The 17,853-nt window shown below is 41.8% G+C and overlaps 1 protein-coding gene across 5 annotated transcripts in view; it reads left to right on the forward strand.

The window, feature by feature from the left end:
* Positions 1 to 549: 549 nt before the first annotated feature.
* Positions 550 to 17,853, forward strand: part of ZDHHC9 (zDHHC palmitoyltransferase 9) — a 99,000-nt gene continuing 81,696 nt past the window's right edge. For 4 of the 5 annotated variants that reach the window (XM_081042928.1, XM_081042926.1, XM_081042927.1 and 1 more), the window contains exons 1-3: positions 550 to 789; positions 2,380 to 2,680; positions 13,973 to 14,133. In XM_081042928.1, coding sequence (XP_080899054.1) covers positions 2,514 to 2,680; positions 13,973 to 14,133 — 328 coding nt within the window. In that variant the 5' untranslated portion in view covers positions 550 to 789; positions 2,380 to 2,513. Of the gene's footprint in view, positions 790 to 855; positions 1,203 to 2,379; positions 2,681 to 13,972; positions 14,134 to 17,853 lie in introns of those variants that run through there. The other variant, XM_081042925.1, reaches the window with a different exon arrangement.

Consider the following 17,853-nt stretch of genomic DNA (forward strand, 5'->3'; position numbering starts at 1 on the left):
TTCAAGTTCCTTTTGACATTTGTTTGTTTTGTTCTGAAAGGCTTAGAGATGCAGGCCAGGTTGACTGGGACAGAGATGGGGTCTCTAACTAATGAATGGATCTTGGGAGGCAGAGGACTTGTTTTTATGCCATTAAAGAGTAAAATCCTGAGTCGCGGTTGCTTTCGTGCAAGTAGGGCAGGAGGCCCAAGGACGGACCCAGTTTGGGGTGAGCACCCGGATCTGTGAGCCAGTGCTGCTTCAGCATCTCACCGTGTGTGTGTGTGGGGGGGGTTGGGAAGGTGGGGGGGGGAGGCTGGTCCCGGTCCTTCCTTGTCCCATAGGCACTACCCTTCACCTCTGTCTCTGTGTAGCTATATTAATAGAAGGCGACACTTCACGTACTGGAGCTCGGAAGCCAAAGGGAGCCTGGTAGTGGGTTGGCAGGTGGGCACGAAGCCTGGAGATGGGTGGTGGAGTGGGGTGGAGGCATCGTTGACTGGCGGTTGGAGTAGCCAATGGTAGTTAGGGGCAGGGGTGGCAGAAGCTGAGACGCGAAGGCTGATCAGCCAATGGAAGGCGAGCAACTACTGGAACGACTTGGTGACGTGAGGAGCGTTCCATTCTGCCAGCGGTGGGCGGTCGCCACAGCTGTTTTAGGGCCCCGACTGTAGGGGCCCCTTGTCAGGAGGAGGTAGCCTCCGAGCTGGGGAGGAGACGTCGCTGCCACCTTGGGCGGCCGACGCGGTCCCCTAGGACAGTCCACTTCCTGCCCTCAGTGCCCCGCGGAGTTCGGGCTCCCGGGTTCAGGTAACAAGGGGTGGGAATGGGGGTGGGGGCCCTGGGGCTTGGCCGCGTGGTGGGCTGCCAACCCCTCTGCTGCGTCGGGACACTCTAACGTTGGCATTGCTCTGTTCAAGTCGCCAGCAGCCTAGCCCCCCAGCCGTGGATGACTACACGTGGCGGGGCGTGTGTGAGTGTGTACGAGCTTGTGGAGGTGGCGCACGTCCCAAGCTGCCTGGGGCGGTGGTCCGCTGCGTGGCGGAGGCAGGGCTGGCCTCTTGAGGCCGCGCCCGTTGCCAGTCGCAGATTCAGGCCTCTATCCCCGGCGGGTGGGCGGGTCGCTGGTTTTGGACGGATTTTGATCTTTGTTCTCTCAGGCCGGGCTCCCCTTCCTGGTTTTTCCTCCGGCTGGGCCAGGTTATCAAGAAATTGTTTTCCAGGTTAGTTTTACACAAAGGAAGTGTTCTCTGCACCTTGGTGTCTCCTCCCCTTTCCCAAGCCCTCCACCGTCTCATTCCTCAGCTCATGGTCTAGTCTCTATTTGGACCCTTGCCCTCTCTGACCCAGGAATGATTTCAAGTTGTTTTTTTCTCATCAGTCAGTCGGGCTGCAGGCTTCCGCTTCAGTCTTGGCAGCGTGGGGCATGTAGTGTCAGTAAATAGAGAGCCACAGCACCACACCTGATGGGAGGAGAAAGGGTGGCAGTGGCTGAGAAAGGCTGGCCTGGGGATTCAGGATGCTAAATAGAGATGGTACTTATGAAACGTCCCAGAAAGCACCTTTATGACTGTTGTTAACTGCTGCCGTCACCCTCTGCACCTCCCCTCCAACCCTTCCAGAACCTTTCCTGCTTAAGTCAGCCTTCCACCTACAGGTCTTTGATGTGGTTTCATTAAGATTCCTACAAATGTTACGCTAGACCTGCAAGATTGGTTTATTTCCCAGATTCAGGGAGTTACCTAGGGTTTGATTAGGGGAAATCTGTTTTGAGTAAACACAACCTGAATATGTATCCAAAGTGTCCAGAACCTCTTAGCCCTGCCAGAGGATGACTTGTTCCCTGATGTGATTCATGTTTGAGTGGCTTATTGAAGAAAAAAGGTGAAGATGCAGAGAGGAGGGAATGGCTCCTAGGACAGAAACTCTACTATTATTTTTAGAATCCTCTTAATGATGATTATAAAACAATGTGGTATAGTGGAAAGTGCCCTGGACTGAAAGTCTGCACACGCATTTTCTTGGCTTAGCTTTGTGGCTGTGGGACCCTGGCTAAGTTATTTCCTCTTGCTGGTCTTCACTTTACTCATTTCCAACACAAAATAATTGGGGCTATCACCTATAAAAACCCTTCTAACTCCAAGGATCTATGGTGAACAAATCATCAGTATTGAATTGGAAGCATAGGGGTTTCTTTAAGAAGATATACTAGCCCCTTTCTTGTTTTTGAGAACCTTTAACTTTTTCTCCTTTAGAGGACAAACAGATTGGAAATAAACTTTTCCCACTTCCTCACCCCCGCTCTTTCAGGTAGTACTTATCTTCTGCCTCCGGGAAAGGAGGATTGAACTGCATTTTCATGTTCCTGCCTCATTTTCGTGTGTGTGTGCTTTTTCTTAGGGCTAAAAATTGGACTTTTGATGATGCTTGACCCAGTGGAAGCAATAGCAGGCAACGTGATTTCAAAGTTGGGCTCAGCTTCTGTTTCTTCCCTCTTGTAATCACAAAGCCCATTTGGACTCGGAATTCCAATCATGTCTGTGATCGTGGTGAGAAAGAAGGTGACACGGAAATGGGAGAAACTCCCAGGCAGGAATACCTTCTGCTGCGATGGCCGCGTCATGATGGCCCGGCAAAAGGGCATCTTCTACTTGACCCTCTTCCTCATCCTGGGGACATGTACACTCTTCTTCACCTTCGAGTGAGTTTCCATTGAGCGGAATTGCCTGATAATGGTTGCTCTGGGTCTAGGGGAAGAACCTTCTTTCTGGGGAGTTTGTGGATGGTCCTTGGATGATTGTCACTGTCCTCCTGAGCAGTGTCTATAGATCATGCCAAGTGAATTCATTGTTTTATGCTTAAAGCAGAGTATGTGCTGCCTAAAAAGACCAAGACTTTTGATCAATTTTATAGCATAGATATGGGCTATCCCAGGCATACTTGGGAAATAAACAAGTTTGTCTTTGTTTCTCAACTCCCATTTTCAGTGGTCTCCTTAGGTGCTTAGTGACAGACTGCCTCCGGAGCCCAGAGGCACCCTTTGTGGTCATAAGTCCACCCACTATACTCACCTATTCTGTTATTCTGGGTCCTATTTCCTTCGGGCTCAGCTCTCAGCTAACTATTAAATTGAAAAGCCAACTGAACTGGGAACATGCAGATTGGTTCCAGCCTCAGCTGTGCCACAAACTAGCTGTGTGTGTGTGGTACATATGTGCTTATTAAGTATGAGTTGTTCTTTTGTTCACTCAAAATCACTCAACATAAACATTTTGTGTGTGACAAGCTGGAGATGATATTATAAGTCCATTCCTGAACAAGATATGTGACAAACAATAGAATACATAGAATGTGTCATTTAGAAGGGATCATGAAATCATCTGCCCATGGTTTTTATTCTCACCCCTCTAAGATTTAATCCAACACGTACCTACTGTGTGTCACTGCATCTGTGTCTCTTATGAGCTATGTACTAAAAATTTAGGAAAACGGTAGATAATGATTTCAGCAACTGAAAACATTGCCAATTAACCATGGAAGGCAACCACACATGACAATCTGTAAGTTTTTGATTTGTGAAGTGGGGGACTTGACCTAGATGCCTACAAATAAGACTTCAGCATGAAGGACTTAATCACAACTACTGGCATAGAGTCCTTCTGGTCTTACATTATTTGGTACCTCCCTCCACCAAACTTTCCTCTCCTGTACCGTTCATTCTTTCTATGGATACACACCTGTTTCTGTATCATGAACTGGGTTGTATGCCATTGATCAACCCATTGATCATTATTTTGTGTGTGCTTGAAACCGACCTTGGAGTTATTTGTGTGTGTGTGTGTGTGTGTGTGTGTGTATGCGTGTGTGTGATATAATGTAATAGCCAGTACTAGATCCACCGTTTGAAGTCTGTGTAGGCCACTGTGCTAGGGAGGTGGCCAGGTGGATTCTAGGGTACTGTGACTTGACTTCTGGGTATGCTGAGAATGCTGTACACTCTAGGGATGGGAGCAATGCTAATTGGTTTGAGGTTATTATGAAGAGAACCTTGAGGAGCCAAGAGATGTGTTAAACTGTGTGCCTGCTATAATTGTTGTATGCGGATGACCTGAAACTAGAGCTCCCATGCTGCTGCGTGGCCATACCAGGGAGGAGGAGGCTCCTTGCCTAGCCTTCGTGGGTAGTTAAAATGAGCTCTGGTCTCTTTGGGCTCATTTCTGTCCTTCTTCTGTAAAGGACTCAGGATTTCCTAGTGCATCAAGAGCAATTTTTTTGGCTTCTTTGCCAGACTTCTTGATGGTTGCAGCTGGCTTGAGTAACAGTAGGGAGAGGAGGGAGACCCAGTTTATGACAAGGTTAGGAAAAGTGCATTGTCAAATGCACTTTGGTTGCTGCTGCTGCCGACTTTGTGAAGTATTTGGTGAAGTCAACCAGTTTGATTATGGCTTTTTAGCTGCATCCCCGTCTGAGTTTCATGGCTGAGTTTGTGTGTGAATGTGTGTGTGCGTGTGTGTGTGTATTTGTGTGTAGTACAAGTGATTATGTTCAGTTAGGCATGCATATGTATAACGTTGAAAATTTCCCCCTTTTCCTGACCCTTCTCTCCAAGTTTTCTTTGTTTTATTCCTGCCTTGCTTCTTTTTGAAAGTTCAGGGTTGAACTCTGCTGTCTATGATCCCCCCTCTCTTTTCATTCCATCCCCTACCAAATCGCTAGCTCTTTTTGCCCCCCACCCCTCTGCCTTCTAGTTATTTATTTATTTATTTATTTATTTATTTAAATTGAAGTTTATTGGGGTGACAATTGTTAGTAAAGTTACATAGATTTCAGGTGTACAATTCTGTATTACATCATCTATAAATCCCACTGTATGTTCACCACCCAGAGTCAGTTCTCCTTCCATCACCATATATTTGATCCTCTTTACCCTCACCTACCAATCCCCCCTTACCCTCTGGTAATCACTAAATTATTGTCTGTGTTATGAGTTTTTGTTTCTCTTGTTCTTTTTGTTTGTCTTGTTCTTTTGTTGTTTTTGGTTTATATACCACATATCAGTGAAATCATAGGGTTCTCTGCTTTTTCTGTCTGGCTTATTTCGCTTAGCATCATACTCTCAAGATCCATCCATGTTGTCACAAATGTTCCTATATCATCTTTTCTTACCACTGAATAGTATTCCATGGTTATTTTTTTTGTGTGATTGGAACCATTCAAAACAGAAATATTTGTTTCTAGGCCCTGAGGGAGCTGGTAATTCTGGGCCCAGGAAACCTCTGGTTTGACTGGCCAAGGGGAGCCAGACAGTCTGATTTTAATCTGTTCCACTTAGGCCCCGAAGGCCTCTGAAGAAAACTGCCTGTTGGATAAAGCTTATAATTAGCCAAGTTACTGTTTGACAGAGGCAGGTTGAGTTCTCTACCAAGATAACTTTACCCCCAAGTTATTTCTCATGCTTTGCCCCCAGATATGAAGGGTGAGGTTGTTTGTAAACTGCCTCGAGTTTCAGCAATAGAATTAATATTTTTTTGGGGGGTAGGCCCGGGGGAGGGAGAAGGCAAGGGGGAGAAGGAAGTAAATGTATTAGCTGAAGAGTGGAATGGGGAAATATAACTCTGACCAAAAGGGAGAGGACACTGGTGATGAATCTTTTTTACTGAGAACGGTGGAATATGTTTATGAATGTGTATGTGTGTGTGTGTGTGTGTGTGTGAGAGAGAGAGAGACAGAGAGAGAGACAGAGAGAGACAGAGAGTGAGAGAGACACTTTAGGCGCTGGCTGCCTCGTGCCTAGCCAATGACAGGCTGTACAAGGGAATCCAGCATACCTCTGAAAAATGAAGTCACTTAATGGTCAACCTTTTTTTCTGGAGTCTGTAATTTACTCCCAACCACCAGTTGAGGATAGTTTCTAGGAGGCAGAATAAGGTCTCCTTCATTAGTATTAGAACTTAGCGAGACCTCAGGAAGTTAGCTGATCTAGCCCCCTGCCTTCAGGCAGGCAAGGGTGTCTGAATGATCAGTGGCAAAGAGCTGTCTATTTTCATCCTCAGATGGTCCAGGAGCATAGACGTCACCTCCTCTGGCTGCTGCATTTTTGCCCTGGGGAAGAGAGTCCTGATCCTGAGGCATATCTAGACTTGCATTTTAGTAACAGGGTCCTGCTTGCAGCAAGTGCTTAGGAACCAGTGGAGGTTGATTTATAGCTGCATGTGGTATAGCCCTGGGTCAGCCAGATGGCTTGGGAAATCTGGGCAGGTGTGTGGGCGCTCCTTGATGAAAAACATGCAGTGTTAGTAGTGCCAACGGACATCTTTTTATTTTTAGATCTTGCCTTTACATGTTTAGATGTCTCAAAGGAGGAACTTGTAATTTTCAGTGGACAGACAGTAGTATGAATACATAGAATGAAAAAAGATTGTCCATCCAGGTGATAGTTATCTCTGTATTGTTACAAGTGCTTCTAAAGAAGCTGGGTGGCCATCTCTTAGGATTGCTGTCACTGAGTAGATTCCTGCCCAGGATGGGAAATTGGACTAGATTATCACTAAGCCTCTTGCAACTTGAGAGTCCAAAATTCTGTATAATTCTTGTGTCTATCTCAAAGAGTCAAATACACACATAGAAAAGGAGACAAGATTGCTAGTAGGTAGCTGTATTTAAATATATTTATACATTTAAATGTAATTGTATCTACGGTGAATGTATTTGAATTTAAAAACAGAGTCAAAATTATACAGTGCTTAAAAAATTTCCTAATTTATTCTTAGGTATTTTGGCAATGTGAGTGTATTTGCCAGTTTCAGCTGTGAGCACATGAACCCTTCTCAGTCCTTTCTGCCCAAACCCTGTCAGCTTATGTGATGAACACATAGCCACCAGCTTGGCTGGAAATGTCAGGACACTGTAGTAGAATAACAGTGACAACCTGTGAACTATCCAGCTACTGAAAGGCGAATGTGCTATTTAGCAAACTCCACTTCCTGATAAAGCTTGGGGAAAGGACCAAGTGCACTGTTTTCTGGAGTTGGCTCCCTAGTTGCCGCTTTTAACTTTGTGACCAGATTGCTAGTGGAGTCAAAGTCCCCAGACTTCTCTTGTGACAAGAATGACTATGTGACTTTTGACCCCTGAAGTAGAAGCTATTTGCTGCTATGATCAGTGCTTCTGCCTCACTGTACTGTATATAGAGGAAATCTTATCAAGGCACTATCAAACCCTGCTGCACTGACCCTCAGGGGTGCTTGTGATGTACAGAGGAGTAATTGAATTGAATGAACTGAAAAAAGCTTTGTAGCGCTGCTTAGTCATTGTCTCAGTCCTAGCCTATCCAAATTCTACCTCTTTCATGCCCTTTCTTGAGTCTTCATGAAAACTTTCCAGTAATTTCTGCATTCGCGGGACTAAATGTACATACCACTCATTTAACATATAATTATTTGACATTTCTTATATTTCTGAATTCTATGGTTATTATACTTTGAGCTAGTTCAATGTCAGGGACTATCTCCTATGTCTATGTGGCCTCCACAGTGCCCTCCACCAGGCCTTTTATAGAGTGGGTAGTCAATAAATGTTGCAGAATTAATACATTCTGAATACACTTAAAATGTAACAGTCTTTACTCACAGAATCATAGAATACTAAAGCTGGAAGGGGCCTTGGAGACTATCCCCACCCTTTTGCAGGTGAGGAAACCAGGCGCACAATGTGAAGTTACTTTAAGATTGGTTGGCCAGCCGGTGCCTCTATATGACACTACCTTTCATCTCATTGTTAGCTTTTGAATATGAAATTCTGAAGATATGCAGATTACTAAAGCTGTACATAGTGCCCAGTGCTAGACCAGTATCTTATATGTCCTTTCTAGCTAGTGTTTGTTACATAGTGGCATCTAGGTTATTTGAGCCTCCCAGCTCATGCTTGTAGAAAATGAAGGCATCTTTGTGGAACACTGACAGCATTCTGGAATGAACAGGGAAGCCCATCTGAAAGTAAGGTTTGTGAGTGATGAGGGACCATCACCTCTTTGGCCACTCCTAGTCTCTGCTGCCAGAGTGAGGATGGTTCAGAGGAAAAATAAGTCATGCGTGCTCCCTGCCTTGTTACTCTGTAGATAATCCTGATGAAAGGGCACCGTGTCCCTGAGGGCAGATGGAAGAGAAAAGGCAATCTGACAACACAGAGTTACCAGGTTTGAGGAGACATAGGGTTATGCAGACCAAAGCCAAACTCTGATGCCACAGAATGTCTGTGCTTATAATGATGAGGTCTAGGTTCCTGAAGTTCCTTAGGTGAGTTTGGGAAGACGAAAAAGTGACTTTATCATGATCTCTAACCAAGAGATAATTCTCTGGAGAATTGCTTTGTGAGGGTTTAGTCTTATGCTTCATTTAGCCCAAGATTCTGTCTGTGACTTGGCCAACCAAATGACAGTTTTGGAAAGGCGTAGTTGCTTCTTTGATATCAATCTATCACAGTACTTAGCTAAGTTGAACTTCGTGATAAAGCATGTTCCTGGAGAAGGGTTGAGTTATATGTCTCCTGAACAGTGTGCTTTCCTTTAACAATTCTTTGTGGTTCTGTCATTCAGAATTTATCTGTATATTTCAGCTTTTACTACATTTTGTAAAATGTAGTAATGCTTTTACTACATTTTGTAAAATGTTACATTTTACATTTTATTTTCAGCTTTTACTACATTTAATGTAAAATGTTACATTTTGTGGTAACAAGTTTCACACTGTCAATCTCCACTGAATACATCTCTCATCTTTTCAGAATCTCTTAATTGAGTATAGTGAACTTCTATTTTGAGAAAGTGAGCACAAAAAACAGGGATGTCCCCCAGCATGCTGGTATCAGTTGAGATGTTTATTGAGGGAGAGAAGAGAACTAAATCTTTCTCCTCAGAGGATATTGTGTTTAAGAACAAAGGAGGCACCTTATGCTTCTTGCAACAGCAAGAAGCTAGTAAATACAGGGCAATTGGGGGAATGCGTCTGGATCTGAGCAATGAGAAGACATGAACCTTATGATGATGATTAGATAAGGTCAGTTACTAGATGGCATCAGAATACTGTCCTGTGGAGTTTGGGTCTTAATATTATAGGAAGCAGGAAATTGTTCTAAGTTCTCAAGCAGGAGTATATTAAAATTGAAATTTGTTATTTGCTATATTTGAAATTTGTTATAATTGAAATGTAAAATTTGTTATTATAACTGAAATTTGGCAACTACCCTATTTCCCCGAAAATAAGACCTAGCCGGACAATCAGCTCTAATGTGTCTTTTGGAGCAAAAATTAATATAAGACCCGGTATTAATATTATTATATAATATTATATTATATTATTGTATTATATTATGTAAGACCCGGTTATAATATTTTACTATAATATAGTAAAATAAGACCAGGTCTTATATTAATTTTTGCTCCAAAAGACGCATTAGAGCTGATTGTCCAGCTAGGTCTTATTTTTGGGGAAACACGGTACTTAGCAGGTTTGCATGAATAGAGACTTTGGCCCTCCTTAGTGAGAGGATGGCTCATCATACCAGGATTGAAATTGTCCACTTGGTTAATTTTCCCCATTGTTACTGGTACAAAACAGAGTTATACATTTTCCTCTGACCTTCGTATATCAGTAAATCTAGAGACTGGTTTTAAATTATGTTTTTAGGAAAATTTTTCCCTCTCAGAAAACTGAATGTTATCAGAAGAACCTTGAACCACTCTTATGGGTGGTTCTACATGTTTACTGTGCTCTAGAGGTAGGTACTATGTAAGAGGGAGACAGGCAGCCATCCATATTAGGGAGGACTTATAGCAAAGGTTTATTTCTATTATATGGTACCAAGGGCTATTGTGTGGCTCTAATCCTTGGGTGCTTCCTGTTGTTCCAGCACAGCTCTTCCTTAAAGCGATCCTTAACAGCTGCTATGGGAGCAGTTTCAAGCAGCCACCAGCTTCCCAAGGGAGCTCTTCTCTGACCACTTAAATACTCCTTAGAATCTGAATCACCATCTTAACACTTGATTATTGGTCTTACCTTATTCTTTAGCTGTTTCATGTATTAGTTATGTTTTTCTCAACAACATTAACTCCTATTTCTCTGTTCTTCATTCGTTAGTCCCACAAACACTTGTTGGCTGATCGATTGTACTGATCAAAGAGCAGCAATGAAAAACGTAGCAAGAAAGCTACGAGAAAGATTTAGAAGAAGAGCATTGTATAGATAACCAGTCCATATTGCCAGTCTGTGAGGCAGAGGCCTGCCATGGAATCTGGTTTTTACTAGATCTACTCAGGAATCTCTTTTGAGATTTTTCATGTGAATTGAAGTCTGTGGCATTATCATTGTCCCTCCAATGAACTAGCATGCTAGGGGTGGGTGATGGGACTTGACACACCAGCTCAGCCTGGCAGTGCTAGTTACCGCTGGTCAGTACCACCATGTGGATCATGGGACATATGGGAGTCCAGTCATCTAACCCAGCTATGGAAGCCTGAGGCCAGTCAAGAAGTTGGTAGAGGACGACTTCAAATGACAGTCCCTCTTGAGATGACAGAAATGAAGACTAAATGGGGACATGGTTGCATTTATAAAATTCATAAGGGAGAAAAGTAACTTCTAACCCCCTGTAAAAGGGAAGGCTTCTTGGTACTTTGAAGACCATGGAAAGTTGTGTTTCTAGAAGTGTATGGATATCATTATTGTAAGAGGTGATATTGATGGAAAGCAGTAGGGAGTTTCAAAAACAGCTTATGTTCGTGGATGATAGATCCAGTTTTTCTTTAAGAAAAACTAGTGATGTTTGAGGATACTCCTGACTTTGGAGGTCGATATTGGGAATTACCACTAAATCTTCACATAGCTTATTCCTGTCAGAGACAGATCTCTAGCTTACTGCAATGATGGGACTAACCTAGGGGGGGTATTTTTGATCATAACTATTAAAGATAGGCATGATGGGTTGTAGTTCACAAAAGTTTAAGCTGCTGGCTCTCTAAGTTTCTTCTTACTTGGAGTAGAAACGTCCTGTTGGTCCCACATCTGCCTTTCCAGCCACACCCACTCACTTGCAACAACTGGCTGCCAGTATCCTCATCTCTGGAGAACAATACAATGGGCCTGTTGTGTACTTGTTGACATACAGAGTGGATTGTTTTAGCAGGTGCAGAATATAGTCTGTGTGGAGATTACAGAGATCTTTATCTGTGATGGCATAGTGTAATTCAAATCTAAGTTGTCCTTTGTCCGATTGACAAGCAGGTGCTGGAACAGGCCTTAGTTAAGCTTGGGCGGGCCCTTCTGTACATGGGGGCAACATTAAATTGTGTGTGTGCGTGTGTGTGGTTGTTCAACTCTCTCTGTATCTTTTCCCCTTAATAAAACAATTTAAACTCCCTTTGGTGTCTAGTCAGATGGCCCTAATTTTTCTAAGGCTTTTGATTGGAGACTACACATCGGTGCAGTTTGAGCTCTGGAGACATTACTTCTTTGTTCTGTTTTCTGTTAGTGTGGTAACTTCACTTGTTCATGAAATGGAGCCTCGTGTTTCTCCTGTGGCCTTTGGGTCCCTGATAAGGGGAGGTGACTTTCGTTTCTGAATTCACTTCTTGATTATGTGTACCAGTGAAGGGGAACAATGGAAAAGAGGGTAATCCACACAAGGACCTTAATTACCCTGAACTCAGCCAGATCTTTAGTTCTCCAAATGGTTTCCCCTGCCCTTGGTGTTTAGGAGAAGGAAGTAAATCAAAGAAAAGCAAGCTAAGACCAAGGATTTTGTTAAAACATACAAGCAGGCAAGCAAAAAACCCCACAAAAATCATTTTGCAAGTTCACTACATATGTTCACGTTCATGACAGATGGTTCAGCCTAATATTACAGTTGATTTGCATCGCCATCAGTTGTGTGCGGGGTGGGGACTCAGGGGAGGATCTCATAGGGATTGTTCTAAAACTGCAGCGAGGGGGCGGCCGGTTAGCTCAGTTGGTTAGAGCATGGTGCTCTCAGCAAGGTAGCCTGTTCGATCCCCTCGTGGGCCACTGTGAGCTGTGCCCTCCACAAGTAGACTGAAACAACTACTTGACTTGGAGCTGATGGGTCCTGGAAAAACACACTTAAATAAAGTTAAAAATAAAAAAATAAAAGTAAAACTGCAGTGAATGTAGAACCCAGGTTAAAGGTTTGCTTGATCCCCATGCCCATGAGGTAAGCGTTTTTCTTCCTTAGCTTACTTTTCACTGCTCTCCTTCTGGTCCTTGCTCATCAACTTATAGCTGAATGCAAGAGAAGATCTCTGTGTTGGAGGAGAAAATGTGTCTCAGGAAGAGGAGAATAGACACAGACAATAATTTAGTGGTTACCAGAGGGTAAGGGGGTGGGGGGTGGGTGATGAGGGTAAAGGGGATCAAATATATGGTGATGGAAGGAGAACTGACTCTGGGTGGTGAACACACAATGGGATTTATAGACGATGTAATACAGAATTGTACACCTGAAATCTATGTAAATTTACTAACAATTGTCACCCCAATAAAATTAATTAAAAAAAATAGGTCAGTGATAATTCTCATCACATATTCTTATTTGGTTTGAAATTCATCAACTCAACAAGTATTTGTTGATAGCTTCTTTATTCCCATTCTTGTTATAGGCTCCGGGAGATAGAAAACCATGAGGATAATGTTAATAGCTGACATTTATTTAATGTTTGCTGTGTGTCAAGTGCAGTTCTAAGCACTGTATTTATATCCATACATTTGATCCATACAATGATCCCATGAAATACTATTATTTTCATTTCACAGATAAAGAGACCAAAGTTAACTAAGTTTTCCAACAGGGAACTGGTAGAGCCAGAATTCAAATACAAGCATTCCTGCTCCAAAAAGACAAGTTTCTTGCTCTTATGAAGTCCAGTTGGGGAAGATGAGGTTAACATAGTGAAAAACAACTAGGAAACAATACAAGGCTCTAGCAGTGAGGGTGACAGGGGCAGAGAAGGGAGAGATTAATGCAGTTTATGATAGGCATTTTGGAGGAGGCAAGACCTCTCTCAATCCCAGATTTTCATCTATCAAATGGGTATAGTAGACTCTACCCCATAGATTTAGTGTGAGAGTTGGATGAAATGAAGCATGAGAAGAGCTTAGTGCAGTGCTTGGCATATGGTGAGTGCTCAATAAATTATGGTTGTGATGATGACAATGATGGCATTGATGTCTCTGGGACCTGGAAGATGAGTAGGACTGGGGATATCCAAAGAGGAGGAGGAATGGCCTTCCAGGTGAATTATGAGGAAAGAGGGAAGCAAACATGATGTTCGGAAGGGGTACTTAGGAGATACAATTTTCTTATTTCCTTATGGTCACTAGTCACCTACTAGCTGAGCTAATTGAAAGCAGAGGATGGATGTTGCAAAGTCAATTGGCAGCCTTGAAGATTTTCATTGGCCTGGAAGCACACTGGACATACTCTCTGTCTGACGCTGGGACCCTGCTTCATGACTAGTCCTCCTCTTTTCTTCTTCCTCCTGCAGCTCAGGCCTAATGCCAGATGGATGGGTATGAAAAGCTCTTGACATTCCCAGTGGATATGAACAGCTGTAGACATTCCTAGAATGAAAGCAGCTTGTGGTACTTGCAAGTCCAGGATCAGTTGCTTCCCTGACCGTTCCTGAGGCACAGGGGAAATGCGGCTCCTGGCAGGCTGACAAGAGGGACTGGGCTTGGGGGTAAGAGATCCCTTGAGACTGTCCTCTGTATGTTATAGGTGGTATCAATCATTTATTTGTTGAGTCCCTACTATGTACAGAACCGTATGTTAGGAGTTTTGGGTTATTCAAGAGAAGTAAAACGTGTGGTCCTTGCCCCAAGGTACTGATGATTTTATCGTGGAGATCAGATTGACATACTGGTAACGATTCAAGGTCAGCATCAGGTAGGTATAACTAAATGTTCAATTGCCTGCTTTTTTTCAGATGCCGCTACCTGGCTGTCCAGCTGTCTCCTGCCATCCCTGTGTTTGCTGCCATGCTCTTCCTTTTCTCCATGGCTACACTGTTGAGGACCAGCTTTAGTGACCCTGGAGTGATCCCTCGTGCCCTACCAGATGAAGCAGCTTTCATAGAAATGGAGATAGGTGAGTTTAATAACTGGCTGGCAAGACACTGCAGTGGGTAGTTTTAATCAGCCAGGGAAGGACATCATAATAATAGCTGCAGATTCACAATCACTTCTAGACTTTTCCCTCTAAGATCCTGAATCTAAGATCATGACCACCCTGTGAATTTGGTTAGGCAGGTGTAGCAAGATTTGAAAGTCATATGCTTCCTTCTTCCCTGTGTTCGGTTGCATTTCAGAAGGCATTTGTTACCAAGGTCTGATGCACTGTTTCCAAAAGGATTTATTTCTTTTTGAAAGCTATAAACCTTATCTTCATAAAAATATTTTTATATGTGTGCACATATATACAATTTTGGATACAATTCCAGAGATTCATAGATCTTTTGAAGCACGTTCATGGGCCGCTGACCAAGAATTCCTGCTTTAGGTGAACACATAAAGTGAGAGGAGACAGCTATGGTGCCAGGAACCATTGAGAGGTCTGCGTATGGTATGAGAGCAGTTACAGGCTCATTACAGAGCAGTCTGCAGCTCAGGGTAGAACTTCTTTGGGTCAGAGATAAAGTACTACCATTATCCAGGAGCCAGGGTGGCTTCGAGAACTGAAGTAGAACATCCCAGGACTAGAGGAGGGCATGTCCTGGGAACTCACATTGCGAAAGAAGGCTATGATGTCAGTGCAAGTAGGGACTGGGAACCCAACAGACCCAACAGCAGTACCTGCCTAAATTGTTCTCAAGTCCGGTACCCCAGTAGCTTGAGTCAGCATCCAAGCTGGATAGAGTTGAAGAAAGGGACTCAGGACTTGTAAGACTAAAAGCTATGCCAATGGAGCATCAGTCTGTGGTTAGCCTTTGGTTCTTTTTTAAAAAATATTTTTTTTCAGTTACAGTTGACATTCACTATTATTTATATTAGTTTCAGATGTACAGCATTGTGGTTGCACATTTATGTAATTTACACAATGAACCTCCGATTGGTGTAGTACACCTTTGGCATGGCATGATATATTCTTGTTTGGACATTATTGACTATATTCTCTATGCTGTACTTTACATCCCCGTGACTATTTTGTAACTACCAATTGGTATTTCTTAATCCTTCCACCTTTTTCATCTAGCTTCCCAGCCTTCCTCCCCTCTGGCAACCGTCAGTTTGTTCTTTGTATCTATGAATCTGTTTCTATTTTGTTTGTTTATTTTGTTCTTTATATTCCACATATAAGTGAGATCATATAGTATTTGTCTTTCTCTGTCTGACTTATTTTACTTAGCATGATACCCTCTAGGTGCGTCCATGTTGTTGCAAATGGTAAGATTTCATTCTTTTTTGTGGCTCAGTAATATTCCTTTGTATACATGTACTACCTCTTCTGTTTCCAGACATCCATTGATGGGCACTTGGGTTGATTCCATATCTTGGCTATTGTAAATAGTGCTGGAATGAACATAGGGGTGCATATATCTTTTTGAATTAATGTTTTGGATTTCCTCAGATAAATGCCCAGAACTGGATTTGCTGGGTCATAAAGTAGTTCTATTTTTAATGTTTTGAGGAACCTCCAAAAAGTTTTATGTAGTGGCTGCACCAATTTGCAATCACACCAACAGTGTATGAGGGTTCCTTTTTCACCACATCTTTGCCAACATTTGTTTGTTCATTTATTGATCACAGCCATCCTGATAGGTGTGAGGTGATAGCTCACTGTGGTTTTAATTTGCATTTTTCTGATGATTAGTGATGTTGAGCATCTTTGCATATGTCTATCGGCCATCTGTATGTCCTCTTTAGGGAAATGTCTGTTCAGATTTTTTGCCCATTTTTTAATTGGATTGTTTGTTTTCTTGGTGTTGAGTTGTATGCATTTTTAATAAATTTTGGATATTAACCCCTTATCAGATGTATCATTGGCAAATATCTTCTACCATTCAGTAGGATGCCTTTTCATTTTGTTGATAGTTTCCTTTGCTGTGCAAAAACTTTTTAGTTTGATGTAGTCCCATTTGTTTATTTTTTTCTTTTTTTTCCCCTTGCACTAGTAGATACACCAGAAAAAATACCACTAAGGGCAATATCAGAGAGTTTACTGCCTATGTTTTCTTCAAGGAGTTTTATGGTTTTGGGTCTTACATTTAAGTCTTTAATTAGTTTTGACTACATTTGTATATGGTGTAAGAAGGTGGTCCAGTTTCAGTTTTTGCATGTATCTGTCCAATTTTCCCAACACAATTTATTGAATAGACTGTCATTACCCCACTGTATGTTCTTGTCTCCTTTGTCATAGAATAAATGATCATATAGGTGTGGGTTTATTTCTGGGCTTTTCATTCTGTTCTATTGATGTGTGTGTCTGTTTTTATGCCAGTACCATGCTGTTTTGATTGCTAGCCTTGAAGTATAGTTTGATATCAGGCAGCATGATACCTCCAATTTTGTTGTTCTTTCTCAAGATTGCTGTGGCTATTCAGAATCTTTTGTGGTTCTATATAAATTTTAAGATTATTTGTTCTAGTTTGGTGAAAAATTCCATTGGTATTTTGATAGACATTGCATTGAATCTATAAATTGCTTTGGGTAGTATGGACATTTTAATGATGTTAATTCTTCCTATCCATGAGCACAGTATATGCTTCCATTTATTTGTATGCTCTTCAATTTCTTGTTCAGTGTCTTATAGTTTTCTGAGTACAAGTCTTTTACCTCCTCTGTTAAATTTATTCTTAGGTATTTAATTAATTTATTTTTTTGATGTCAGTGTAAGTGGGATTGTTTCTTAATTTTTCTTTCTGACAGTTCATTATTGGTGTATAAAAATGCAAATAATTTCTGATTATTAATTTTGTATCCTGCCACGTTACTGAATTCATTTATCAGTTCTAATAGTTTTTTGGTGGAATCTTTGAGGTTCTCTTTATATAGTATCATGCCATCTGCAAATAAAGACAGTGCTACTTCTTTTCCAATATGGAGGCCTTTTACTTCTTTTTCTTGTCTGATTGCTGTGGCTAGGACTTCTAATACTTTGTTGAACAAAAGTGGTGAAAGTGGGCATCTTGTCTTGTTCCTGATCTTAAGGAGAATGTTTTTAGCTTTTCCCCATTTAGTATGAGCTTAGCTGTGAGTTTGTCATATATGGCCTTAATTATGTTGATGTATGTTCCGTCTATTCCCATTTTGCTCAGAATTTTTATCATATATGGATGCTGGATTCTATCAAATGCTTTTTCTGCATCTATTGATATGATCATATGATTTTTATTTTTCATTTTGTTTTCATGGTCTGTCACATTAATTGATTTATGAATATTGAATCAACCTTGCATCCCAGGAATAAATCTCACTTGATCAGGTATATGACCTTTTTAATATATTGCTGTATTCGATTCATTAATATTTTGTTGAGGATTTTTGCATCTATGTTCATCAGGGATATCGGCTTACAATTTTATGTTTTTGTAATGTCTGTCTGTTTTTAGGATCAGGATAATGATGGCTTTGTAAAATTAGCTTGGGAGCTTTCTCTCCTCCTGAATTTTTTGGACTAGTTTCAGAAGGACAGCTGTTAAATCTTCTTTGAATGTTTTGTAAAATTCACCTGTGAAACCATCTGGTCTAGGACTTTTGTTTGTTAGGAGTTTTTTGATTACTGATTTGATTTTGTTCATAATAATTGGTCAGTTCAGATTTTCTGTTTCTTCTTGATTCAGTCTTGGAAGATTATATGATTTTAGGAATT

Source organism: Rhinolophus hipposideros (genome assembly GCF_964194185.1).
Source record: "Rhinolophus hipposideros genome assembly, chromosome: X".
NCBI classification, from domain to species: domain Eukaryota; kingdom Metazoa; phylum Chordata; class Mammalia; order Chiroptera; family Rhinolophidae; genus Rhinolophus; species Rhinolophus hipposideros.